Genomic DNA, 27,681 nt, shown 5'->3' with positions numbered 1-27,681 from the left:
ACGTGACGTAGGTCGCTCCCGGAAGGGCGGGAAGGGGGGAGGGGGCAGCGGGGCCGGGCCGGGCCGAGCCGCCGGGTCCCGTCCCCGTCCCGCGTCCCCGTCCCGGCGCCATGACGCTCGCCGTCTTCTTCGGGTGTACCTTCATCGCCTTCGGGCCGGCGCTCGGCCTCTTCCTCTTCACCATCGCCCGCGACCCGCTGCGCATCATCATCCTCATCGCCGGGTCAGTCCCGCACCGCCACCGAGGGGAGGGGTGGAGGCACTGGTACCGGTATCGGTACCGGTGTGGCACTAGTAGTGCTGTTAGTACCAGTATGGGCGCTATGGAGTACTGGTACCAGTGTCGCTGCAGGTACCAGTACGGGCGTGAGGGGGGACTGGTACCAGTATGGGCATGACAGGGGCCTTGGTGCCAGTGCCACTGTTGGTACCAGTATGGGCATGAGGGGATACTGGTACCAGTGGTGTACCAGTGTGGGTGTGAGGGGGGACTGGTACCAATACCAGAACTGGTACCAGTATGGGCATGATGTGGGCCTTGATACCAATGCCAGTCCTGGGTATGGGCATGGGGGGATACTGGTACCAGTGCCAGTATTGGTACCAGTATGGGCGTAAGGGGATACAGGTACCCATGCCAGTACCTGGTACAAGTGGGGGTGTGACAGGGGCTCTGATACCAGTGCTGGTACTGGTATGGGCATGAGTGGATACTGGTACCAGTGCTGGTACTGGTACCAGCATGAGCATGACAGGGGCACTGGTACCAGTATGGGCATGAGGGGGTACTGGTACCAGCATGGGCATGACAGGGGCGCTGGTACCAGTGCCGGTGCTGGTACCAATATGGACGTGAGGGGCTACTGATATCAATGCTGGTACTGGTACCAGTATGGGTGTAACATGGGTGCTGGTACCAGTGCTGGTGCTGGTACCATATGGGTGTGACGGGCGTACTTATACCAGTGATGGTGCTGGTACCAGCATGGGTGTGACAGGGGCGTGACTGGTACTGGCAGAGGCACAACAGGAGGACCAGTACCAGTGCCATGGTGGGTACAACACAGGCACCAGTACCCACACTCATACTTGTGCTATTGTGGGCACAATGGGGGCACCGGTACCAGTACCCATACTGGTGTTGTTGCTTGGATGACAGAGGCACCAATATTGTTTCTCTTCCTGGTGCAGTTGTGGGCATGTTAGGGTGGTCGTGGTCATGACGACCTTGTCATCACCAGATCATCATCACCAGATCCTTGTGAGTGTGGCAGGGGCACCAGTATCCAGACTTGTACTGGTACCATTGCAGGCACAGCAGGAGCACCAGTATTTGTACTGGTACCATTGTGGGCGTGATGGGCGCCAGTACTGGTGTTCATACTGGTGCCATTTGCACAGCAGGGGCACCAGTACTGGTATTGTACTAGTACCATTATGGTCATCGCATGGCGTGGGCATGATGTGGAGGACGCTGGTATCCGTAATGGCATGGGATCGGTGGAGAGCTGGTACCAGTACCAGTTCCAGTGCAGGCTTGGTAGTGGTACTGGTGCATGCATGAAGCAGGGGCACTGGTACCAGTACCACTGTGGAATCAGCTGGAACTGATACCAGCGTGGATATGAGACAGACACTGGTACTGTTACTGGTGTGGGCACAAGGTGGGCACTGGTGCCAGTTCTGGTTACCAGCGGAGGAGTGCAGGCACAGCAGCGGTACCAGTACAAGCACCACCTGCCCAGCACTGGTACCAGAATGGTGCTGGTACTGGTAGGAGAGTGGGCAAGGCCGGGGCACAGCTGCCAATGCTGGTACCAATGCAGAGAGGTGCAGGTATGGTGCTGATGGTCACAGGCATGGCACCGATACCGGCACTGGTCCTGGCACAGCACCGGTGCCAGCAGGCTCTTGCACTCTCTTGCAGGGCTTTCTTCTGGCTGGTGTCGCTGCTGCTCTCCTCCCTCATCTGGTTTATCGCGGTTAAAGCCAGCGACCCCCGGGATGAGCCTTTGCAGAAGGGGCTCTTGATATTTGGGGTGATGTTCTCTGTGCTGCTGCAGGAGGCCTTCCGCTTCCTCTACTACAAGCTCCTCAGGTAAGACCATCTCCTACTCTGCTCCAGTGCTGCCAGATGGTCCTCCTGGCCGTGGTGGGTGTTGGGTTTCGTCTGGGAGCTCCTGGGCTGGGGTGGATGCCAAGCATGGCACCAAGCCACTTCAGTCCTCGCTGGGAGTGCATGGGTGGTACCTGTGTTAGTATCTTGACCTCTAGTGGTTTTCGAGTGGTGGAGCAGAGCAGCCCTAAGGTCTGGAGGACCCAGGGCTAAGGTGGCTGGTAGCATCTCCCTGACTTTGGGACAGGTAGGCTGTGGGTTTGGGCTGCTGCAGGACATGTGACATCCTCTCTGCTCCGGTGGCTAGCACCAGCAGTGCTCCCGCAGCTCGGGGGATGCGAGGGGGGTGTCAGGCACTGGGAAATGCCTTCTTTGCTGCACGGGGGCAGAAGGGTTAGGGATCTGTCCTGGCCTCCTGCCAAGTCTTGTTCCTTTCTTAGGGATGGTTTTGTGTGAGCAGGGACAGCCTGAAGGTGGTTTTGCGGCTCTGTGGGGTGGCACATCGCCACGGGCCCCATGCATGGTGCCCTGGCCAGCCCAGGGCAAAGTCTCAGCGCAGCCTCAGCAGCTCCCGGCCTCGCTGCTGACGCTGGCCCAGAGCATGGGCTTTTGTGCCGCCTGACAGGTCAGCACATGCTGCACTCTGTACTGCATTCAGATGGATGGATGGGCAGACAGACTGGGGCTGGGCAGGCAGACAAGGGAAGGCAATGCTGGCGTTGACGTCTCTCATACACCCCAGCCTTCCCGGCTGGGTGCTGGCGAGGGGCTAGGGTAAGGCTGGTGAGACCAGGTACATGGGCTTGCACCACTGCCTGCAGCAAGGCACTGCTGGAGGCAGGCAGGTAGAGGGTAGCAGAGCTCCACGGAGCGGCCTCTAACAAAAAACACTGCGGTTTGGTCACCCTGAGGATCTCCGGTTGCAAGTGCTGCTGCCCTCCCTGGGCGGAGGAGCCCTCCGGCATCTTCCTCACCTGCCACACCTCTAGTTGATAAAAATTATGAAGCTCACCTCTCCCAGTTTCTCCCCAAAAAGAGAGCTAGCTCTTTGAGGTCTTCCCTGCACCCTCTCCTTTTTTTTTCAATATCTTCTAAGAGTATAAATGCGGAGATCAGGTACACCCTCCTGCCATGTGCCTCCCCCACTGACGCTGGGGCTGTTCTCCATGCGGAGGTGCTGCTTGCTTTGCACCCAATGTCCCTTTCACCTCAGCCCTGCTCCACGGGGCTGGCTGGCACTCATATCCACCTCTGGAAAATCTTTCTGTGTCGCTTCATGTGGTTTTCACGTGCCTGGTCTATCCAGTGGTTCAGGGCAGTCATGCAGACACCGTGCGTGTTGCGGTTTATGATGGGGAGGTTACTAGGAGGGTAGGATGATGCAGACCCCGGTTCCTGCCCGCTCCATCCTGGTGCTGCGCTCTGCCTCAGGAGGTGGCTGGGCTGTGCCGGGCTCTAGCATGCTCTCACCCCACAGGAAGGCCATCGAGGGGCTGGTAGCCCTCAGCGAGGACGGCTGCTCCCCCATTTCCATCCAGCAAATGGCATATGGTGAGTGCTGTGCAGAGCGGGGCACCCCAACCACGGGGCCAGGGACAAGCCTGGGCAGGGCTGGGCATGGTGCTGGTGGGAAAGGGAGGTTTCTCACACCGAAGATGGTTAGGAGGTGCCTGGGTGTCCCTGGGTGGCTCAGGACCTGACAATGTCCCTGTCCTGGCAGTGGCTGGTGTGGGCTTTGGGCTCATGAGCGGCGCTTTCTCCATGATCAATCTCCTGGCAGACGCATTAGGGCCCGGCACCGTGGGCATCCATGGGGATTCACAGCTCTACTTCCTGACCTCAGGTGAGTGACCAGCATTCTTCGCCCCACCACAGAGGCAGCAGCCCTGGGGGACTGGGGGCACAGCTCCACTGCTCTATGCTGCACCCCTGAATTGATCCCCATATGCATATGAGCCCCCTATGGTCTCCTGCTGCTTCTCTCTATGCCAAACCCAGTGATCCTCTCTGCTCCTCTCCCCCATCTCTCCCACACTCAGGGTTTGCCCCAGTGCCTCCCAGTCCAGCCCAGCAGTGCCACTACTCCCCTTTCCCATCTTCTCTCCATCATTCCCTGAGCCTGTGGGCTGGGCCAGGATGGGTGGCTCCCTGGTGACACTTGTGTACCATTCCCTGCAGCTTTTATGACCATGGTGCTGATTTTCCTTCACACCTTCTGGGGGATCCTCTTCTTTCACGGCTGTGAGCACCGTCGCTGGTGGGAGATCATGGCAGTTGTTGTCATGCACCTCGCCGTTTCGGGGTCGGTGAGTAGCTGTGAGCGGAGCTCTGGGCTGAGACTTGTATTCGGGGATGGCTGTGGTGCGTGCTGTTCGCCATGCCAGGTAGGGAAACAGCCTTCGGCACTAGTGAAGCGGTTGGGTTTGGGGGACTTGCGGCTGGCCCTTGACAAACAGAATCCTGGCGGTGGTGTCCCCTGTCATTAAGGCGGTGATGCTGCCACTCGTTCATCCCTGTCCTCTCCCACCTGCTCACCCCTCCCCTCTCCTGCCTCTCTCCTCAGACATTTTGCAACCCCCTGTACGTGGGCAGTCTGGTGCCCTCCTACCTGGTGATGGCTGCTGCTGCCACCTGGGCTTACCTACTCTCGGGGGGATCTGCCCAGAACCTGCGGCGCTTCCTGCTCTGTAAGTCCTGCTCCATAAAGAGGATGGGGGACCTTGTGGGTCCCTTTGGGTACCAAGAGCAGTGCTGGGATGGGGAAAGGGTGTTACCAGGGCTGGAACAAGGGCGTCATCCCTTTGTCTGCCAGACTGGAGGAGAAGCTGGGTTTCAGGGCCATGGTTGGGTTGTTGCCTCTCCTGAGGGATGTGGATGGGATAAGGAGCCTGGTGAAAACTGTCCCCCTCTTCTTTGTTCCTGCAGGTCTAAGGAGCGGAGCCAGCCCCCAGCCAGGATCCTGAGACCCCGCAGGATCTTCCTGTCCCCGGCCACCCCTGCCCTTCCTTCCATCCTGGCAGCAAGAGCAACCGTCACCTTCTCTGCAATATCTTTTCTCCTGAACTGGGGGGACTTTGGCCAGTGGCAGCCAGCCAACTGGTGTGGCTGGGGCTGGCTCACTCTGACACCCTTTTGGGAACCCCTGGAGAACATCTCAGTTTTGGGGGACCCAGCTTTACTGGCCCTGCCACGAGCGGAGCCCCAATTAGCCTGCTTGGGAAGGAATGCTACCTTGGACTGCTGGAGGCCTGAGCCCAAAGAAACCCATTGCTTCTCCCCCTGCTGCAGACCATGTGCCGGAGCCAGGGGGGCTTGCATCACCTCCTCACCGCAGGTGGAGGAAGTGGCTTTGCAAAGCACCGCCACACTCTGGGTCAGGGCTGACTGCTGTGGTGCTACTTTCTCCACCTCTTTGCCCAGCCTCGCTGCCCCAGGAGCCTTGGCTCCAGTGCTGGACTGCAGCAGCTGCAGTGAGCCGGCATCCTGGCGCAGGGAGGATGGTGGTGGAGTGACTTGAGGGGATTGACAGCACCCAGGACAGGAGGGGGACGGGGAATAGACAGTACCTAAAGGACCTAGTGGACACGGAAGGTGGTGGAGGGCTCAGGAGGAGATGCAACCCTGCAGCTGGTGCCGGCACATCTTAGGGAAGGGGTTCAAGGGGCCAGTCCAGTGGGTCATTGACCTCTTCTGCACTTGGATGGGGATTTCAGGCGGGCACCAGCCCTGACGCTCTGCCACAGGGCTGGGAGGGAGAAGCTGCCATCGGGCTCAGGGCTGAGAAGGCAGTTTTATCCATAATGGGCTTTTATACCAATAAAAGAAGTACCACAGACAAGTGGGGCTGTGTGGCACCAGCAGTGCTGCCCTTCTGGGGAGGGTGCAAGCACTCTGCAGCAGTGGTGGCAGCGGCTTGTGCTGGTGCGACTCATCTGGCAGTTGCAGACCCCCATTACCTGGAGGTCTTGCTCCTGCTCTGTCCATGCTAACAGGGGCTGGGCTCTAGTTTCACTGCTTTGGGGTGGAGGCTGCTGAGAGCTGGAGACCTGCAGGTTCCTCCCCTTCTCCAGGACCTGACCCATTTCTCTTGGTTTTGGCAGCGCCATAGAGCTCACTGGGGCTTGGCTCCAGCAGCACTGGAGCCACCAGGAAAGGTGGGAGGCAGCAGGGACCGCTCCAGCTACGGTACAGCTGGAGGGGAGCTGGGTGGGGTCTGGCCAGCAAGGAAGCAGTGGCTCTGCCACCTTCAGCTCTGCCTTTCTCCAGCCCTAGTAAGCCACAGCTATGTTTTTCTACTGCTTTGCACAAATAAGAGGAGGAAGAAGTCCTAGAGCGATGGAGGGCAGGGCTGGGCTGTGCAAGGAGCACTGTGCTGCTTGCTCTGGAGCTCTGCCCAGGGCACCGAGGTTGAAGCTGTCTCTGCCAGTTGGGAAGGGGTCCCTACACGCACCTCTCCGCCGTGGGTCCGTCTCCACCAGTGCCCTTTCCTGCCCCACCGCTTCGCACAAGGGCAGTGGAGAGGGCTGGCACCATGGGAGGCTTTTACTTTTTTTTTTTTCTTTTTTAAAATACATTTTTACCTTTTTTTTTTATAACAAAAATATCTGCTGGGGCCAGATACTGCCCCGGGCAAACAGTCCGTGTGGGCAGCCTATGCAGCTGAGGGATGGTGGAGTGCTGGCCACACTTTGGCCTGGGGTGGGAGTGAAGGGAGGTGGGGTGGCAGGGTTGAGACCACCGCAGAGGTGTGGGGCTCAGGCTGTGTTCTCAGTGCTGGCTGCCGTGTAGATGACCTTGGATTTCGTTGGTGAGTCGAGCCTGGTGGGGGAGGAAGGGAGGGTAGTGTTAGAATAAGCACGGAGGCCCTGCTAACCCATCTTGCTGCTTGAGAGACCACCCTTAACACCCGTTTTCATGCCCCTGATCCATGCTACCCCCCAGTCCCCTCCTCACGGAGCTCCCCATCACTCACCGTGCATTCTGGCTGCGGTGCTTGTAGATGTACAGCAGGAAGGCTAGCGCCGTGATGGCAAAGAGGACCCCAAAGAGCACGGCCAGCACATCCCCTACAAGCCAAGCACAGGCAGGTTACACTGGCTATGGTACCCTGTGGCTACCAGCCAAGGGAATGGGGCAAGGCTGGAGCAAGCCAGTAGCCTGAAGGCAAGAGGGGACACAGAGACGGCAGCCTCAGCTGAATATGCCTACCTGCATGAAACGAAGAGCTGGAGTGTCCTGAAAAGGAGACAAAGACAAAAAGATGAGAGCCAGCCACACAGATGCTAGGGCAGCCCTGCGAACCCACCGTGGCTGCCTGCCTCCCAGCTCAGCACATGGCTGCTGGCACCCCCCTTCCCAGGCAGGTACATCCCCCCACCCCCGGCCACCTTCCCCTCCTTCGGCCAGCCCCCCACCTACCTCCTGCTGCTGCGTCGTCATTACCTGAAAGAGAGACAAGGGCAGTCAGGAGGTTGCCTGAGGTATTTGGGAAGGGACGTGGCCAGCCTGCAGGGCTTCAGGTCGCGCTGACAAAGCAGGGCTGCCTGCAAGACTCCCCATCACCCAAGAGCAGGCAGGGCCGGCTGCCTGCCCCGTTATCCCCAGCAGCTCACAGCATCTTGCTGCAGGAAGGCTGGCCCTGACACCCCGCCAGAAGCATCCAGACAAGGGAAAATTAAAAGAAAAAAAGAAAAAAAAAAGGATCCCTGAACTACGTCCCACACAAAAGCCTCGCTGAACCCAGCCAGAAACGCCCCCCATCGCTGCTGCCACCCCCTGGGAAGCAGGCAGGCAGAAGGCCGAGCACTGCAGCATCCCTCGGCTGCACCAAACCCCGCTGGAGACCCCGGGGAGGGGCAGGGGGGACCCTAGAGAGGGGCAAGGGGGGAGCCCAGCAGACGGCAGCCGTGGGGAGAGCTGCCCGCCGCAGCGAGGTGGTGAGCAGCTCTCTGGAAAAAGGCAGCCGGCTGCTGCTGTCAGGGATGTGGGGCAGGGATGGCTCGGTGGCCGTACAACGCTGGACAAAGGCTGTGCCGTGCAAATATTTAAAAGCAACGCTGTCGCGCCGGGTAAATGGCTACATTATCGTCTGTACACAGCTCGAGTACCGCGCGCAGAGTGGCACTATCTGCAGGCCGTATCCAGCTGCCTGGCCACTGCGGGGAAGCCACTGCCTTCACCCAGCAGCCGGAGGCAGGAGGGGCTCTCCTGAACTGGGGGTGACTGGGGAAAGATCAACAAGTGTGGGCGCAGGAGGTGCAGCTGCAAGTGAAGCGAGACGTGACCCCGCAGCACTCCGTCTCAGCACTCGGCGGCCCCAGGGATAAAGCAGGCGCTTATCTGCACCGAGCTGGGGAGAAAACCCCAATCGCCCCATGCGTGCAAGGCGAGGGACCAATAAGCATAAACATGGTCCTGGCACTCCAAGAACAAGGGCTTCATGGCTTTGTTAAAGTGGGGGTCATTGAATAGAAATAGCAAATAAATAAAGAAAAAAAAGGTGAGCTGGGTGACTTCCCCCCTTGTCCCAGCCATGGTGGCTGCAGGCTTTGGAACAGCTTCTGCAAGAAAGTGGTAAAAGAAAGGCTTGGAGGTAAATGGAAAATATGATAAAGTATCTAACAGGTTTACCAAAGATAGAGCATGCCAGCCTAACCTGATATCCTTCTTTGATAAGTGATATTCTAGACAAAGAAAATGTGGTAGATTTTATCTCTCCCGACTTCAGTGAAGCATTTGATGCAGTGCCACATGGGAAACTGCTCGCCAGGCTGAAGACCGTGGTGATTAAAAGCCTGGAGCCGTCAGTGAGCTGGCTGCAGGTGGGATGGTGAAGGGAAGTGCCTTGCACAGTGGGCGTGTGGTTACTGAGGCATTGCCCAAGGGTCTGGGACGGTGCACTGTTTCTATTAGTCACCTTGAAACATGGTGTAGGAAACGCCATCAAAACAGAAAAGGAACAGGATGTTGGACAGAAAAAACCCAGTGACCCCAGAGAGCAGCAACGGGCAAGAATTCAGTGACGCAGAGCGAAAGTCACACCTGAGGATTAACAGGAATTTCTACTCATCACTGGAAACTGAGAAACGCAAGAAAGGCCTTCGAGGACGAACTGAGGCCAGGCAGACAGGGATGTGTGGGGCAGGGGACTGCCATCCAGGATGGCTGCGTGGCCCCGCTGGCAGAGCACAGCCTTCGGGAAGGGACTCCTGCACTGCCCTTCCTGCAGCTCCTACCAAATTTAGTTGCTGTGTTTGGGGATGAAGATAGCTACCTGGCCTTTTGCCCTTGATCATACATCCCCCTATTCCTGCTACTGTTCTTTCTGCAAGACCAAGGATAAAATAGATCTTCCCCACCCTAGACACTGATCTTCCCATGCACAGTAAGACAAGTGCAGAAATGGTGTAGAGCAGGACCCCAAGACCAGCACGGCTGTAAATTCACCTGCCAGGCAGGTCTATGCCATGCAAATGCTGCATTTCTGTAAGAGATGTGATTCCTGCTCCTTGCCCCATCCCTGCACCCAGGTGCAGCCCGAGCACGCTCACACACGCCTTACCAGCAGGCAGGTGCATCGTCGAAAGGAGGGTGGTCTGGAAGCTCGCCAGCACCCGTCGCCCATGCAGGTCATGCGCCAGCCGGTAATTGTTCTGCAGAGGCTTGCTGTCGTCGTTTGTCAGGCTCGTCACCAGCATTAGCATCTGTAAGGGGAACAGCATGAGCAGAAAAGGGGTGCACCCCGCCTGCGGGAGCCGGGCGAGCACGAGGGGACGGGCACGGGTGGCGCACGCCTGCAGAGAGAGGCTGGGCAACAGCCAGCACGGACTTCATTGCCCTGACGGACCTGGTCGTGAGAGATCTGCATGGTCTGGTTGAAGACCGTCCACTTCACTGACTGGAAGCAGGGAGGGGTGGTCAGAGAGCCATTGTAGTGGAAGTAGAGTTTCAGGCTGGCAGGCAGCAGACCTGCGATGTTGAATCCAGGCACCAAGACTTCCGAGCCTGGGAAAGAAACACCACGGCAGTGAGACCGAGCGACCCCTTGAAGGACAACAGACAGGAGCAGCATGGAGATCATGGGCAGCCTGGCACTGTGTGTGCCAGGGTCCCCGCGGCCGTGCTGGAGAAAGAGCTGTGGGTTTGCCCTGGAGGCAGGGAAAAGCACGTGAGAGCAGAGGGCACCTTGGAAAGCTGTTTCTGTACAAGCTGTGCCACGCTCCCCTTCTCACATACGTACAGCAAACACCTGCTGCAGCCTCTCTCTGCCCTGCGGCGGGTTTCTCTGCGGGGCTGCACCCCTGAGACAAGTTCTAGGTGGGACAGGGCCTTACCTTCTCTTCGGATTTTGGGCAGATGCTCAAGTATTTCCTGGTAGTATGGGTTCTCCCTCGGCCCAACCTGCAACACAGAGACCCCACAGTAATGACAAGGACAGGGGCCAAACAGAGACTGGCCTGTGATGGCAGTGCCAGCGGGGAGGTATTGCTCCCCGTGAGAGGCACCCTATCCCGGTGACCCCTTCCTCCTAGCCGTGCTGTTCCATCCTCTGGACTGCCCTCTCTCTCCAGGAGCATTTGCACCTTTGCTAGACCCCAAAACTGTGGCTGACTCTGCCCACCCCAGTCCCACCCCTTCTCGTCCAGGGCTGATCTATGGGACTCACCTCCAGGAAGGCTCCCAGTACGGCCAGGCCATCTGGGTGGACCATTGCCTCACTAAAGCTGTCATACTTGGTGTTGTAGTGGACCACGTGTATCTAGAAGAGAAGTAAGCAATTCCACTGTAGGATGGGCACCTCCAGGAGGTCCTTACCCCCACAGGACTCCAGCCTGCCAGAGCAAGGGCTGGGAGAGACATGCAGCCATGAGGAACACCCCTCCTAGGAGGGCAATATGCTGGTAGGACTGAAAAAATATGCTGCTGCAAAGCAGCAACCATAAAGATCTGCCCACGGGAACCTCCCCATCCAGGGACAGCAAACCAGCACTCTGCCCTAGATACCAGGGGGTCGTACAGCAGAGCCGGGCTCAGTTTGAGGACAGCAGCTAGAGAAGGAGGGATAAAACCGGATGGGAGCTGGCAGAGCAGGAGGACAGTGTGTACAGAGTAAACAGTCCCTGCAGCTCCCAAAGCAGGCTGCTCACAGCCGCCCGGGGAGCTGGCTCCCCCAGCTCGGGGACCGCCGCAGCTCCTGCTCCATCAGCCCAGGAGCGGGGCTGCAGCATGGGGACGGGTTGCTCCGCTCACACGGGGTCAGCCCCAGCCCACCTGCGGGCAGAGCATCATGGAGGGTGGTCTCCTCCTCGCCTCTGCCCCGCAGGCTGCAGGGTGCCTGGCTCAGCAAACTCCTACACTGAACTCTGCTGCCTGCGGAGCAGGGATCCCGGCCAGGGGCTACAGCATCCATTCAGGGACAACCAGGGCTAGGAGCAGGGCAGAACGCCAGCACCTTCCCTGCCCAGCAGCAGGAGAGGCGAGGATGTCCCCGCCGCCACAAGGGCTCCTTACCTCCCCGGCAAAGCGGCGCCCATTGATGGTGTGCTCCGAGCCGGGTCCTGACGGGGAGCCCCAGTGCAAATGGAGCTGCGTGGCTCGGTACTGCTGGGCATAGCCACCGGTGATGGCCAGGGATTCAGGCAGCTCGAGGACAACTGCAGAGGCAGAAGGAAGAGGTCGGTCAGTAAAACACAAAGCCCAGTCCATCCCTTAGGTACGCAGAGGAGATGTCTCAAGGCACAGAGTCACCCTGGGCTTGTGGAAATTTGTCACAACAAACAAACTTGCTTTCCATCTTTCATGATGCTAGGGGCAGATACCAATACCCAGAGCTGTGCCAATGCGGCAGGGTTCAACTTTCGACTTCAGGTTGTAGGGCACCCCACTAAATACATCAGCTTCAAAAACAGCTGCTATGAAAATGCTGGAAAGTGAAGAGTCCCTCTGCAGAGACTCCCAGGGGCCAGCTCCAAGCCAAATGTTATCCAACAATTTATTCAGTAAGTGAGAATAATAAAAAGAGGCTGCGGACAAAACTCATGGAGAAATATATTGGCAGAGTGGTGAATACGTACGAGAGCAGCGCAGCTGGACAGAGAGCTGCAGCGCTCGGCGAGCTGGGACCTTTCAAGTAAAGCTGCCTGTGAGTGTCTGACAGCACTGGAGCTGTGGGCACGGAAGCGTGAAATCTTTTGAAAGCATTTAGAGCTAAATTTTTGCCTCTTTGTGTACAGTAAATACATACTTAGTTTTGCCTTTTACTTTAATGTTGTTTGGCCAGCTCTCTTGGACTCATGCAGCAGCATAGCAAATCCAAAAGCTGAGTTACCTGGACACGCAGCAAAAATATCAGGAGCATCCCTGGACCCTGAGAAAGGCTGTCCTATCCTTCTAAGCACCTTTTCCTCCTTTTAGTATCAACTCCACTCCTTCCTCCTCCTTTATAGGTGAAGCGTCCCTTAGTCACATCACCGAGGTAGGGCACATGTTCAGAGGTAACCACATAACAGAGCTGTAATGAGTCATTTGTCCTCTCCCGTTTTCCCTGCCACTGGGTTCAGAGATACAAAACTCAAAGCAAGAGAATACTCCCTCCCTGGAAATTTATCTGCTTTTACATTTCTTTTGTATATCTGAATCATTGCATTCCTTCTACTGGCTACCTGAGTCATTTTCAGGCCCTTGAAAAAGCTTATCCAGCACAAACTTTATACTACAAAAAGGAGTAACTGTACAAATACCTTACTGGACTTGCAACTTTTTATTTATTTATGGCTTTTCATAAAGCAGACTGGTAATCGCGAGAATAAAAAAAAAAAAAAGGCATGTTATAAGCATGTGAGAAACTACTTCCCTCCCCCAACACCTCACCCCAATGAAAATGCTCCAACTGCTTTTCTAAACACCAAGCAACACCAGATACCAGGGTGTCTAAAATAGCAACGACTGAGCTCAGCTAGTTCAACTCTGCAGGCACGCGAGGGCAGGAGGCCATAATATAAAGCTCTGTGCATGCACGGCACGGCTGATCTGACCGTGCACAGCGAGTACGACCTGTTGAGTTTGCTGTATACACAGCTCAGCTCCATCTCGCTGGCTACCAGGGCAAGGAGGTGCCTTATCACACTGCCAGAGAGTCTTTAAGTCCCTTTCTCCGACACCTTTTCTTAGCTCGGGGACTGGCAGGCACCAGCGTGCACAAGACACTCAGCTTGCTCCCAGAAAAAGCTGGTAGCAACCAGGACCCACCATACCATCTGTGGGGTGGGGAGCGGGAAGGAGATGTGGTTTTCCTCCATATCTGGCATGGCGAGACTGCTGCTACAGTAATGCGAGTAAGTTGCGTCCAGACTTTCCAAAAAAAGTTGTAAAATTGGAGAAGGGAAACAAAAGACCTATAAAAATTTCTTGAGGTCTTGAGATAGCACCCTGAAGCACAGACTTAAAGAAGTTTGCCAATGTTTTCTGCGAAAAGACTGAGATGTAGGTACCTTAAAGGCTAAGTCACATCAGAGACTGACTAGTCCTTTGCAAGTAAAATGCAGGGGAGGGATCAGTGTCTGCAAACCTGCACCAGAAATACTAGGAACACATTTGTATGGGAAATGTGGGTTTCTTGGAGCCAGTTCCCAAAGGCAGTGAACGGTGAGCTCTCCGTCTCCTGGATTCTCCCCTCCAGACAGGAAAGCACGTGGACTTGTAAAGGCTCAGCACCCTGATGCTTCCCTTTTGGCCTTGAAGCAACATGACTGCAGCCTGCAAGAGAATCTCCTTCCCAGAGACCAGGGCAAGGGCGTCAGAGAAGCCTGGTGCTGCCGGCAGAGGCTCTGCTTGTGCTCCAGCCTCTGCCTGTGCCTCTGCACCCACCTGTGTGCCCGTTGTTCGTCAGCCTGAGCTTCTCGTTGGCAGGCAGGCTGTAGCCAGAGAGCTGGATCGGCCGCAGCTGGGGGCTGAAGATGGTTTTGTCCGTCTCAATGTTGATGGGCGACTGCACGTTGCCCGCACAGTCCGGGTAGTCCTCACTCCAGTGCTCCCGGTCTGGTATGAGGAGGAAGGGAGGGACTGCCAGTGAGACTGCCCAGGCAAGGAGCCCGACAGAAAGGAGGTTTGGTGGGTGGTGGGGAAGGGGACAGGCACTGACCAGGGAATAAGCCATGCGTGTACGGCTAGTTTCCAGCAAGTTAGCCTGGGAGCAGCTCTGTGCCACCATGTGACCACATGCAGCTGTATCAGGAAAGGTCTTGGAGCGTGGTGAGCTGCCAGGAAAGTCTATTTTTGGGGTGTTTGGGAAGAGCGCGAGAAGATCATTTACAAGTGGACTTGGCAAGCTGGGGAACCGCTGCTCTGCAGCTCATCACACGCTCGTTGCCTTGCACAGCTTGGCCTCTGGCAGGTACAAACCCACCGGTTCGCCTGCTCTGCGACTCCAGCAAGGTACCACAGTACTGCTGCGATCACAGGAGCCTGCAGCCACAGGTCTGATGGGTTCCTGGCTGTTAACTGCACCAGTACGGTCCCGCACAGGGCCAACTCACAGGGCTGGGGTGGCTGCTTAAACTGCCACCTCTCCCCAGTGCCATAGCTGGGATAAGCGTGGCTGATGCCCCAGAAGCCTCCCCTTGCACTGCAAGGCGCTGCTTCTAGCGCATCTTGGGCCAGCGCAGGCCCAGGCTCACCCCCAGCCCAGCCCCTGACAGGACCCTCATGAAGATGGAGCTGGGCATCCGCAGGTCCAAGCCATCCCCTGGTCCCGAGCAGAATGATGGTGCCATGGCCTGTCCCACCACCATGGTGGGAGGGGGTGTGTTTGTGCTGCAGTGATGCCCATCATGGGTGCCGTGGAGAAGCCCCTTAAGCCATGATGGGAGGTCAGGGCCAGGCAGGATGGGGAGGGAGGGCAACAGAGGTGAGGACACAAGCTAATCCCTGGGCAGGTCAAAGTCCCAGCATGGGCTGCAAGTCCAGCCTGGAGAGTCTAGCCTGCTTCCCTGCTTGGCACAGGACCGAGGGAGCTCCCGTTCAGGGAGAAGCCCTGCCCTGAGGGGCATCCCCCTACACCCAGGGGGCTGGGGAAACCCTCGGTGGAGCCACTGCTTCCTGTTCAAATCAGAGTAACCCCTGGCTCTTCAGCCCATGGGTGCCCAGGTAGCAGGGTCAGCCAGGAGGGAAGGGTGAGCCGCAGAGTGCGCACAGGAGCCCTGTAATCATTAACCACAGCTGGCTCAGGACCAGGGTCTGCTGGGTGGTAGGAAAAAAGGAGGAGTAACTGCAGGGTATTTACCTTCATAGCTCCAGTGACTGTGTCCAGGACCTTGGAACAAAAAAAAAAAAAAAAAAAAAAAAAAAAAAAAAAGAGAGAGAGAGAGAAAAAAACCCACATGAATGGAAGGGAAAGGTTGGCAGCAAACACACCTCTGTTAGGCAGAGCTCCCAGCCCCAGCAGCAGGTCTCTGGGTTCCCATTGCCTTCAACCACCCTCCCTGCGCTCGCTTTCCCACTCCTCCCCCTGCCCTGGTGAGGGGGATGCTCCTGGAGGGCATTGCCTCCTCTGAGCAGGGCCAGGTCTCCTGCACGTGTTGGCCAGAGGGAAAACCCCGGGTCTTGATGCGTTGTTATCATCCTTATAATGGAAAAATCACAGATATTGGCTTCCGTCACTGAGCAGCTGCACCAGTACTCTTGCAGCTACTCTGGGACAGCCAAAACCTCCCACTGTCCCAGGGCAAAGGACTTAAGGAGGCAGGTCTGCAGCTTCCTTATCAGGCTCCGTAAGCAAGAGCAGCCAGGGAAGCGGCTGTCCTGGTGGCACTCCTGCGATGCCAAAGCACTGTAGGGGGTGGTGGGGAAAAGCAGCTCCTGCACCACAAAAAGTTTGGGCAGTGAGCTGCTTCGCACCACACAGATGCCCGGGGGAAAGCAGCCCCGGAACTCACAGCAGGGGAAGAAAATGAGCACCAAAATCTTGTCTTCCTCAACAGCGAGTGCCCTTGCCATAGGGGTAGACTGCCACAGGAAAATGTGCCAGACCAAACACCCAGCTCCCGTCCTGGCAGCCCCCTGCCCCAACTCACCCTGCCATCCAAATTCCCACGCAGAGCTACATAAGGGTCCCACCATACAAATCCTTTCCCGAGGAGAAGCAGGGGGGAGGATGGGGGAGCCCATGCCAGGACCTCCGCACACCCCATGTCACCCATGGGGCGCACAGTGGCCACGGCAGGGCAGGATGTGCCCTGGTGTGCCCTGAGCTTCCCACGGCTGGGAGCGTCCCCAGCACACAGACCTGGAGAAAGCAAGGCCCTCCTGGGGCAGGTCCCGAGGATATGGCAGTGCTCCACGTACCAGCCCTTGCACCATCACCCTCCTCCAGCGCTGCTGGCAAAGCCCAGGCTCCCGGCACATCACTGGAGCTGGCCTTAGAGTTGCCCCAGAGCCTCACCTCAGATGGCCCTGACCCAAAGCTTTGTCTGTCACCAGCCCTTCCACATGCAGCCAGCTCCCTCAGGGCTTGGATTTGCCTCAAGCAGAGAAAAATGGCCCATAAGGATTATGCCCATGCCCTGACTGGCACAACAGGTAACTAATGGGCTAATGCTCTGATTTGTCCTCACCAGCACGCTCACCAGTGCAGACAGGCTGTGGGCACATCCCAGCCCACAAGGGCAGGAGCAAAGGGTGCCAGGTTGGGACAGGCTTGGGACAAAGCGGGGCATGCACCCAGTGGCGATGGGGAGCATTTACACTCACTTCCATCGTTCTCCGGGGTGCAAGGACATGGAGGAGCATTCAGCAGGTGCAGTCCAACCCCCACACCATCTCTGTCCCTTGGTGGGGCCAAATGCCTGGCCAAATGTCCTGGCCAGGACACAGGAGTGGCTCAGCAGGCGCTGCTCTGGTCCCCATCCCTGCCGCTGACAACAGCTACTGACAGCCGCTTGCTATTAATAGGAGCAGATTCCAGCCCAGGGGTGAGAAAGGAAGAGGCACGCTTTCCCAGGCCCAGATGTCCTATGCGAGGCCCCAAGCCCAGTGGGATTCTGCCCTCCTCTCAGCGAGGGTCCAGGCATGGGCGCTGTTGGGGGCCTTCAGTGCAGATGCCGCCCTGGAGAGCAGATGGCCTCGGCAAAACCCATCTGGGAAGGGCTATAGGGAGCTTCGGGGCACCAGGAGTCGCAGAGATAGGACCAGCCTGCGGTGCTCCCTCCAGCATCTCTGGTGACTCATCGCTGCAGTGCTTCTGACACTCGGCAGTCACTTGCCCAGGCACAGGGTACTCCCAAAGGCATATGAAGAAGGGGCAGCAAGCAGAGGGCTGGGCAAGCCACAGCCGCCTGCATCAGGCAGGAAGACCTGTGCCCGGGGACAGGCTACAGTGCCCTCTCCACGCCTGCTTGCATGGCACTGCCCTGGTATGCACACAGCTGTGCTGCAGTAAGGTGGGATTCATCCTGCCCACCTTGCTCACACAAAGGTTACCTGCTCCCTAGACACCACTTATGCGCCAAAATCTAGAGTAAATTCTGGAAAAAAACCCCGTATCTTCCCCCACCCTGTCCCCACTCTCCTGCCCCATCCGGCTCTATCACCTGCTTGAGGTGGCCGTGGCTCGCGCATCAGAGCCATGTTGGCTGCTTCCTGGGCAGCAGGCGGGTGCGGATCAGGATGGAGAGCCCCCGGAGGGTCACTCGCACCGGGGCAGTCCTGGCACCGGTAAGCCACAGCAACCAGGCGCTGACACGCGGTGCCTTGGCTCACCGCACATGCCTCAACCGGCACGGCCCGCCCCGGCAGCCCGCTTTCTGCTCACCTCCAGGGGCTCTGCCTTGACAGACAGCAACTTGAACATCATGTCGTAGGTTGAGCAATAGCACCGTGCTGGCACCTGCCCTGCTGTGTCAGCACTGTGCCACCCACCTCAGGCTCCCAGGTCCCCCCGCGCCCATCTGTTCCCAGTGCCAAGGGTGCTCCGGACCCTCCTCGCAGCCTCCTGATGCCTCAGCTCAGCAGCTTTGAACACCCCAAAGGCTGCAGCTTCACCCAGGAGTCAGTCCAATCCATCCCAACACAACAGACTTCCCTGAAGACCTCCTGGCATCAGAGCTTATCCATGCACTGAAGCCACCCGAGTGTGCTTCCCCGTCCTGCGGATCTGGACGCAGCTACGGCACAGCCAGGCCACCCACTCGGGGAGGCATCTCGCCAGCTTATCTGTGCAGGGTTGGGTCCCCTCGGCACATAGACTGAGGGCTGGAAGACAGCATCGAGGTCAGCCCAGCCTAGGCACTGGGTCGGGCTCTCAGCATCTGCCCCGACCTCAGCATGGCTCAGAGGAGCCCTGCAATACTCCGGTGCCTTCCACATGGGGGCATTCGCAATCTCATAGCCCTCTGCCATGAACATTAACCCACTGCCCTGCCCAAATGTCTATTTGCATAATTTCAGCCTGCCTCCCACGCTCCCTGCTGGAGCACGTCTTCTCCCTCGGAAAGTTGCATGGTGCCAGGTCTCCTTTCTGCTGAACTGCTGCCACTCACCACAACAGACGTGGCTGCACCTCGGCGGTGGGTGCTGCAGCTCTTTGCACGCCCTGCCCTACCTCTGGGCACCCACAGCCCCGGCAGGGACTGAAAAGTACTTCCAAAAAATGTAGGGGGAAACAACCTTGCTGCCGCCATGAGCACAGTGGGAGATAACATGCAAGAGGAGGACTCCTTTGCAGGCGTCCCAGCAGGAAAACATACCAGGGCACCAACAGGAGCTGCCTGCTATTGCAGGCGAGAAAGCCTGTGTGTTCAGCCATGCGGAGCCCCTCCGGTGTGGCTGAGCACTAAACGCCACCTCCTCTCCCCAGGCAGCCTGCGATCCAGATGCGTTTCCCCCCTTCCACTTGCTCCTTCCTTCACGCTTTCTCCCCCTGCTGCTCACTCCCTCTCGGCCCTCCCATTTTGGGATACCGGCTCTGCCGCAAGCGCCAGCTCCCTTCCCTCCTTGACATCCAACACCGTCCAACAACACTTTCCTGCCGAGTTGAGGCATACGCTGCCATTACCGGCGTGCTGCTCGGCATGTCCTGCAGCCCGGCAGGAAGGGTAGGAGCAGCTTCCAGCAGGGTGAGGAGCCCTGCACCGATGCAGCAGCCTGCTCCCAGGAGACCTCACCACAGGAACACAGGGATGGACCAGGCACCCAAGGGACTCAGGATCATTTCCACAGAGCAAGGGGCTCCCCTCAGCAGAGCCAGGCAATATGGATGGAGACCAGAGAGTCTGCCCCCCTCCATCCTCAGCTATTCACATATTAGTGGGTTCACAGCCTGAAGCTGCTGCAGGGCACCTGACAAGACCGAAACGCGTGGATGCTGCCAGGCAGCACAGCAGCCATCAGTGCTGCCTGCTCGCCTTGAACTCCAGCAGAAGTTTGATGGCTTGCGCACGGTGGGCAGGGCAGAGGACTCGCTTCTACCTCTCTTACCGTCTGGGCACACGGTGTCCTGTGCTGAGTCACAGGGAGCACTGGGATCCCGCCAGAGCCTCCTCTCCCGCGCCAGACTCAGGTCAAACCCCTGTGGGATGAGGCTGGTTCGCAAGGGTTGCCAAGGTAGGACCACCTTGCTACGACCCAGCGGAACAAGCCCCTGTCTGCAGATCAGTCCCAGGCTGTGGGGGGACCAATGGAGCTCACTGACCGGAGAAGAGGGAAAGCAGGGTGTTATTCCTGGTGCTCAGTCAGCCAGGAGGCACCAGGACACACTGAGATGCACAGAGTGCAGGTCCCAAGGCAGGGACCAGCCACAGCAGCCAGGTCCCTGCCTATAAAACACATCCAAGCACTATGTCCCTTGAAAGCGATAACCCGATCATGGTACCTGGGCTGTGCCACTGTGCTCACCCTGCCTACAGCCAGTTTGTGGCAAGCATGACACAGGCACGGCATCTGGGCAGAAGGGCTCACAACCCGAGCATCCTTCTGCCAAGCCCCACGAGGAGGCTCTTTCTCGCTACGGGAGAGCTGTGCCATCCCAGCCCTACCTCTGCCAGCACAGACCTGCTTTCTCCACCTGGACACACACCCCACACATCATCCATGTCCTTTCAGCCCAGGACACCACCCCGTGTGCTGCCCATGGGACCACTGATCCCTCCCAAGCCCGGCTGTGTTAAAGCCCCTTTGTGTTTATAAACTCTGACCCCCTGCAAGCCTTTGGGATCAGCCTTTAATCTGCCACTGGTAGCACAGGTCGCCACAGGGACTGTTCTTTGTGCTCCTAGGGGAGGACTCCTCCGGCTGTGGGACGCAAGACTCGGCAAGACTTGCCCCAAAGGGGCAAGGGTTTGGGTGGAACTCAACTGCCCCAGCAAGTGCCAGGGGAAAAACGAAACAATCAGAGAACACTGCAGAGAAAGGGCCATCCCAGCAGGGGAAAAAATGGGGAAACCCCAGATGACAGATCAATGCTTGGAGATGGAGAATGAGATGAATAAGGGGTTTTAAGCAAGAGAAATGGGCTCAGCTGGAGGAAACGGGCATCAGGGAATGAGTGAGAAGAGGACACGGACAGCAGGACAGGTCTGAATAGGAGGGAGAGAGGATACAGGTTGCATTGGTAAAGGGAGTTACTATTTCTCAAAGACACCCGTAACACAGGACTCGGTCTCTGGGCAAGCCAGAGGCTCCTCAGAGAGCAACCCCAAGGCAAAGCCTCAGTGACAACCCCCCAGCTTGCACCAAGCGCCCAGGGCTGGGTGGCCACTAGCCCTGCCTCGTGCAGAAGCCTCTAGGACGAGGGAGGCAGCATGTTGCCCAGTGGTGGTGCTGAGACACGCAGCTTCTAGCGCCTGGCAGGAGCCTTGGTGTGTCCCAGCCGAGACCTCCTCCCCCACAGCACTCCAACCAGATCCTCAGCCTCTAACACCGGTATAGCATGGGCCAAGCTGCCTGGTCCCTACCTAGCTCCCTGCCACCTCCCACTCTTCACCTCCTCTTCCCATCTCCATCCCAGTCTCCCCAACCACCCCAAGCCCCACGCCATGCTCAGCCGCTTGCTGCCAGCGCACCACACCGGCATGCTGGACGCCTGACACCCTCCCACCCTGTGGCCTGGGTTACTTCATCTCTGTGGCAAGGACCATCTGCCTCCCCATCTCTCATCGTCCAGTGCTCAGCCCGGCAAGAGCGGCTTTAGCAAGAAATGTGATTCATTGCAATAACAAAAGCAGCTCCTGGCACCAGACAATTGCTGGTCCCTACCACAGGGCAGCTGTGCCGGCACAGGTCAGGGCAACTCCTTACCAGAGGCAAAACCAAGGACACGCTATGAGGCTGAGCCTGGGAAATAGACCCGCGGGCAAAGCTGGGACGAGGAGCATAGCCAGGGACAGGAACGTTGCAGCACTCAGCCCCACGCGAGCAAATGCATAGCAGTACCCCAAAATCCCTGCTGAGCACTGGCAGCGCCACAGCTCCTAGTAAGAAAAGGGATCAAGACCAAAAAGCCACAACTTTTCCCCTGAACCAGTGACCCTGAAATCTGAAAGCCCCCGTGCCACCAGCAAGACAGCTCTTGGGGTGAGGGGCGGGGGCACACAACACCATCCGGCCCCGAGTTCCACCACGTCCCCCATTTCCCATCGCCAGCCGTGGGGCAGAGCCCCACCAGCACTGCAACGGGGCTGGATCCTTGCTGGGCTGTGGTGGGGAATGTGGACGCAGGGCCAGTCACAGTGGACCCTGCTGGGGAGAGGCCATGCTGCAGGACAAAGGGGACCGTCCGCCGTCCCGCCACGCCGGGGTCCCAGACTAGACCCTCCAGGCTGGCATGGCAAGGCACTGATCATTGCACGGCCCCCATTGCCCCTCTGCCAGCAGCCGTGAGCCCCCCCTGATGTGGTGGGACAGGGGCTTAGCGAGGGAAACAGGCTGTATGCAAGGCGGGGGCCCCCAGCCCCTGGGCAGGGGTCGGGCTGCACGGGAGTTGGCGGGAGCCGGGACAAAGGCTGGGACGTGCTGGGGGGATGCAGCTCCCTCGGCTGGGGGATGCTGGGGGGATACCGCCCTGCAGGGGCACCCCACACTGGGGCACACCAGCACCTCTAACAGGGGTGCAGCAGGAGGCACAGCAGCCCCTCCAAAACCGAGCAAGAGGGGAGCCCCCCAGCACTAGGGACCCCCACAACCCCCCCCGAGGCATTAGGCACCCCAAATCCAGCACGCCATGCACCAAGGATCCCAAACCCAGCAAGGGGGGTTGGGGCAAAACCCCCATATATCAGGCTGCCCCGTGCACCCCCAAACTCAGTACCGGGGTGCCCGATGCATCAGGGTGCCCCACGTATAGGGGCTCCCAAACCCAGCACCGGGGTAACCCTATACATAGGGAACCCCAAATCCAGCGCCGGGGCGCCCGGAGCATCGGGGCGCCCGGAGCATCGGGGCGCCCTGCACACGGGGGACCCCCGGCTCACCTTTCTCCCGGGAGTGCGGGGTATCCTCGTCGCCGTGCTCCTGGTCGTACTCGGTGCCGGCGGCGGCGCGGCCCAGGGCGGCCAGGAGGAGGAGGAGGAGGAGAAGGAGGAGGCGGGAGACCCGCAGCGCGGCTCGGCTCATCTCCGGCAAGTGCGCGGGTGCGGGACGGCCGGCGGCGGCTCCGTGCCTGCCCGCCCGCCCGGCAGCGCGTACGTGAGAGCGGGCGGGGAGGAGGCGGCGGCTCTGACTCACGCCGCCGTTACCTTTTATAGAGGCTGGAGGCAAAGTCTGCCGCCGGCCGGCCCGGCCAGGTGAGCCGCCCGATGCGGGACTCGAACCCTCCGACGACGTCCTCCGGGGGTTACCCCCTACCCTACTCTACCCCACCCCAGCCCCCCGCCGGCACGTGCCTGGGGCCCCTGCGCGGGGGGCGGGGAGCCCCGTCGGCTCCGCGGAGCCCTGAGCCGTGGCTGTGGCGCCTCCTCAGCGACGGGCGAAGGACCTCTGTGAGGTGGGTGTCCCTTCTCAGTGTGGGGGTTGTGACCCCTCAGCCATGGCTGTCCCCTCTCCTCAGTGTGGGGGTTGGGACCCTTCAGCCATTGGTGTCCCTTTCCCTCAGCAGCGGGTGAAGGACCTCGCAATGGTGGGTGTCCCCTCTCCTCAGTGTTGGGGTTGTGACCCCTCAGCCATGGCTGTCCCCTCTCCTCAGCAAAGGGTGAAGGACGTCTCAGTGGTGGGTGTACCCTCTCCTCAGCAATGGGCTTGGGAGCTCTCAGCTGTGGGGTGTCCCCTCTTCTCAGTGTTGGGTCGAGATACCGCTCAGCAATGGTTGTCCCCTCTCTTTAGTGATGTACAGTTAGGAAAAACATTTCTTTCTATCAAGGCTAGAGGATGACACAACTCTGCTCCAGGCAGAAGTCCTCCCTTTCTGCTGCTCCTCAGAGGTGGCAGGAAGTGTGTGGGTGTATGCACATAGTGCACCTGGATCCCAAAAAGCTTTGAACAAGGTCCTGCACCAAACGTCCTTGGTCTGTCTCATCCTATAAGATGCTGGTCTCCATGGTTAATCAGAAAGGCAATGGAAGGTAGGATGGCAGGTCGGTTTTCAAGGGGGAGGGAGGTACCAGAGATGCCTTCCTCAGGAGCTGCACTAGGGCTTGTGGTTTTCAGCATCTTCATAAATTGTCTGATGGGACAGAATTATCTGTGACACTAATTTAGGGCAGTAAAGGACTGAAGCTGCCTTGAGGAGTTCAAGGTGACTATAATGGTGCTGAGTGACCAAGCACAGCAACAGCAGATTGCAGTCCATGTTGATAGATGCAAAGTGATGCACAGGTGGTGTAATCAAGGATGCAGGGCATGAAGGTGGACTTAAATTAGCTAATGCAACTCACAGAAGAGACCAGAGAGTCGTCGTGATGTCAGCTTGCTGCTTGCCAAGAAAAAAAGTGAAGTAAACATCAGGGATTATCAAGAAAGAAACAAAGAACAAAACAAAAAACCCACGTCGTGCTGTTGTATAAATCTTGAGTGAAACCTGCGCTCAGTTATTGCCTCCGGTTTTGTTTCTCCCATCACAAAAGGGTCAGAATCAGAAAGAGCAGGCACAGGGCCCCAGGGCTGCTCGGGGTAGGGGTGGTTTCCACGCAAGGAAGGAGTGAAGTAGGTATGGCTGCCCAGCCTGGTGAAGCCTATGCTTGTAGCATCCCGGCTTGCATGGGATCTGGGAGCAGGGAATGAGCACTTATTCTCTTGGGATAGCGGATTAACGGCACAATCAACCAAAATCATCAAGGAGGAAGTTTGAGTCCAACCAGCAAAATGTTTTGTCAGGCATTGCAGAAGGGAATGGGGGAAAATCCTTTGCCCAAACGTGCAATTTGTGCACATGCAAGAAGATATTGGATAAGTTCATGGATTCCATGCTCCCCGTCGCTGCCAGAGTCCCAGCTCTGTGCTGCACGCCATGGGCCCCACGCCTCTGCTAAACCAGTTTGCCCAGCTGTTTCCCAGCCCAAATCACTGGTCATCCCAGCACCTTCCTATATGAATGTGCTCAGTGTAGCCCGTTTGAATACATCTGCATCCACAGACTTGTCGTCACTGCAAGAGGGCTCAAGACCTGTCAAGTGGCATGGGAGATCTTGCTGGGTGTGGGGCTGGATTTTGTGCTGAGCAGAAGGGATGTCACCCAAAAAGCTCACAGCTGGGAACAGAAGCCTCTGGGCTGACTGTGTGTAACCCAGCGCTGTGGGCTCCTGCCCTCTGTCATGCCAGACACATTCCCTCACCACCTGGCCTCTCTGGAGAGCCCTGTCTGTGGTCGTGACCCACTGGTAGGATCAATGCACTCCCAAACGGCAGACTTTATCCTGATTCACATCGTTCCTTCCAACACCAGATAAGCTGAACCGGCAGATAAGAAGACATTCATTTATCAAGGCTCAAGGAAACAGGACCGTGGGGGAAAAACAAAGTGTAAAACACCATTCCAAAGCTCTTTCCTTCTTGTGTTTGCTTTATTAATGGTCTTTATCCTGGAAGAAGGGGAAGAAGGCAGCTGGATATGGCAGAGGAAGGACAGGCTCAGTCTGTCCCTTTTTCAGGACAAGCCCCACACAGTGCCCACCTCACTGTTTGCTTCCCTAGAGAGGTTACCCTGTGTTCCCTATTTTGACTCCGTGCAAGTGGAGTAATTGTGGGGACGTCACCTTTGCTGCCCGTTCTTTCTTAGGTTTCATTGTCTTCCCTCTTCATTACTCTTCAGGGCTGCATGTATCATATCACAGAAGCTGTAATCGCACGTGTCTTCTTTCCACCTATGATCCCTTATACTTTGTCAGCTTTTCTGTAGAGATGATACTTGGCAGCTGGGGACACTGTTAGAATGAAAGGTGACTCCACCATCAGGTCACTTTGTCTGGATGTGCCTTCTGGGAATGCTGGGGGTGGTGGATCACAGCCCCATCCCACGAGCCTTGCAGGCCAGGCGGAAGAAGCGTTTGTCCTCCTTTACAAGGCTCACACCAATGTAACATCCTCACCAAAAGGTGTCCCCCAGGCTTCTCTGATAGACCTCTGTCAGAGGAGATCTGGTCAGCTGGATTCAGGCCCCTGTAAGCAGCCCAGCTCTGTGCCCTTCTTCGCTATGGGGCATCTTGAATGCACAGCATCAAAGTTCTGCTCAAGTCTTCACGGATCCAGCCTGAGGCACAAAGCACTGATGTACCAGGGAGCTTCTCTGATCCTCAGCAGCACAAGATGCAGTGGGCTAAGCTAGAGTGGATGTGCTTCTGGAAACACTGGCTGGTCTTGTTTTATTGCCAGTGCTGTGGGGAGGGACGACCTCTAAATGCTTGTAAAAGGGTTTATTATCAGGAAAAAGACGTCATTCCCAGGAAAATTAACTCATTCTAAGGAACCGCTTGGACTTCCAGAAGAGCTTTGGGACTCTGGGCATGATTCAGGTTTGCGCGAGTAATCCTTTCCCACAGCGTATACCAATGAATTCCTGAGCTCTTTTGCAGGTTTATTGTCTGTCACTTTTAATGTAACAGCAGCGGACACCAGTTTGTCAGTGCTGTTGTTGTGCCTATTCACAATTTAGAAGTTCCCTGGATGACTTCCAAGTGAAACCGGGCTGATCTGTGCCATTCATTGAGGTGAATCCCAGTCACTGGCACCTGCCGTTTGTATTTTTTTACTGAGATTTGGTTAGAATTGCCTAAAGAATAATCTTTGCTTCAAGGTGATACCTGACTCTGCTTTGCAATTGCAAAAGTTGCATAAAATGTCTCCTACCACGTGTTTTTGTTTTCATGTCTATAGCTGTACATTCGTTGTGCTGGGACCACTGATCACCCAAGCTTTCCACCACCACAGTGCATAGTTTATCTCCAGCAAATAACCAGTCTGCAGTGCTCAAGGGCAGGATGGCAAGGAATGTTTTGAGGTGAGAGTTTTAATTAACGTGCTGCTGTCCCTTGATTTTCTAGGGTAATAGTTCCCAATTTCAGAGTAAGCCCAGCACCTGTGTTACGGGACTCTAGGCCCAGTCTGGCCAGATCCTGGTCTGCTCTTCTCTGTAACCAAACTAGGAACCAGGTGGCCAGAGGAGCCAATTGGCCCAGGATCTTCTGGACCAGGGCCACCCCTGTGGTGTGGCAGCTGCTTTGGACTTATGAATTCTAGCAGCTCTAGTAGGGATGGTTTTAAAATATACATTTTTTGTGTTTCTATATACAATTATAATGTATAATATTTACACATCCATTTTACCTATTGGGAAAAACTAACAAAAAAATAATCTTGAGTAATGAGAAACTGATTTTTATTTTAATTTTAAGAAATTTGCTTCCAAATCTGAGTTTAAAAATACCAAAATTTCTGGAAACTAGAAAGTCTGACTGCAGGCAAGGTCTACGGATGAGCCTCTGGATCCCTGTGTCAGCCTGTTCCAGGTAGGCAAGCAACCTCCCCAGCAGCTGCTGGCAAACACTAGCTACAGCGTTGTCCCAGCAGGATAAAAATGTGGAGACTCGGAGCTGGCAAACACTTCCAAGAGCACTGAGCTGTGCCATGATCTCTCTCAAGCAGTGAACAAGTCAATCTTTTTAATTGCAGCAAACAGAACAAGATTTTACCTATAGCTATGTGCAAATTAGGACTGACAGCACTTGCCTGGGCGCTGAGTCTGATCCCTCTTTGTTAAAAAGCAACTACGTGGCCTCCCTCATGACTTGATCAAGCCATATGCGGAAAGCAGTGGTCCTCCTCCTGCCCTGTACTTCCTCGGGCTTGTTATAAAACCTCACTGTTTATGAATCTTCTTTGATTTTTCCATTAAAATGTATTTATTTGCTTCTATGTGAAGGCTGCCCTTTTGGTAGCATTTATTTCCTGATGTATTTATAGGCAGCAACTCTATCTGTTCTCAAGCTGTGTTTTGAAAGGTTAGACAGAAGTCCAAAAGACCTTAGCCTATCAGAAAACAAATGCTCCTTCTCCCAATTGCATTAACCCTCTGCACCTCTTCAAGTTTTAATTACTCTTTTCTGAATGTACATATGCTAAATTATACATTTAACCTATATGGAAAATAT

General features: G+C 56.7%; 2 protein-coding genes across 2 annotated transcripts; one reads left to right on the top strand and one right to left on the bottom strand.

The window, feature by feature from the left end:
* The first annotated feature begins 7 nt into the window (after positions 1–7).
* Positions 8–7,815, top strand: LOC128902656 (gamma-secretase subunit Aph-1b-like). The gene is made up of 7 exons (XM_054186018.1): positions 8–223; positions 1,928–2,098; positions 3,594–3,667; positions 3,837–3,959; positions 4,295–4,422; positions 4,680–4,803; positions 5,042–7,815. Exons 1-7 carry the CDS (start codon positions 111–113, stop codon positions 5,077–5,079), a joined length of 771 nt encoding a protein of 256 aa, XP_054041993.1. The 5' UTR covers positions 8–110; the 3' UTR covers positions 5,080–7,815.
* Positions 6,795–22,811, bottom strand: CA9 (carbonic anhydrase 9). Its single transcript, XM_054186017.1, has 12 exons — positions 22,576–22,811; positions 15,396–15,425; positions 13,982–14,152; positions 11,627–11,769; positions 10,782–10,874; positions 10,450–10,516; positions 9,963–10,120; positions 9,678–9,819; positions 7,535–7,558; positions 7,325–7,351; positions 7,089–7,182; positions 6,795–6,934 (listed from the first exon to the last, which is right to left on the bottom strand). The coding sequence occupies exons 1-12, from the start codon at positions 22,715–22,717 to the stop codon at positions 6,871–6,873; spliced, it is 1,155 nt and encodes a 384-aa protein (XP_054041992.1). The 5' UTR covers positions 22,718–22,811; the 3' UTR covers positions 6,795–6,870.
* Between the last annotated feature and the right edge of the window lie 4,870 nt (positions 22,812–27,681).

Source organism: Rissa tridactyla, chromosome Z, assembly GCF_028500815.1.
Source record: "Rissa tridactyla isolate bRisTri1 chromosome Z, bRisTri1.patW.cur.20221130, whole genome shotgun sequence".
Lineage (NCBI taxonomy): Eukaryota > Metazoa > Chordata > Aves > Charadriiformes > Laridae > Rissa > Rissa tridactyla.
The sequence above is the reverse complement of the archived record's forward strand: the minus strand, read 5'-3'. Positions and strand labels throughout refer to the sequence as shown.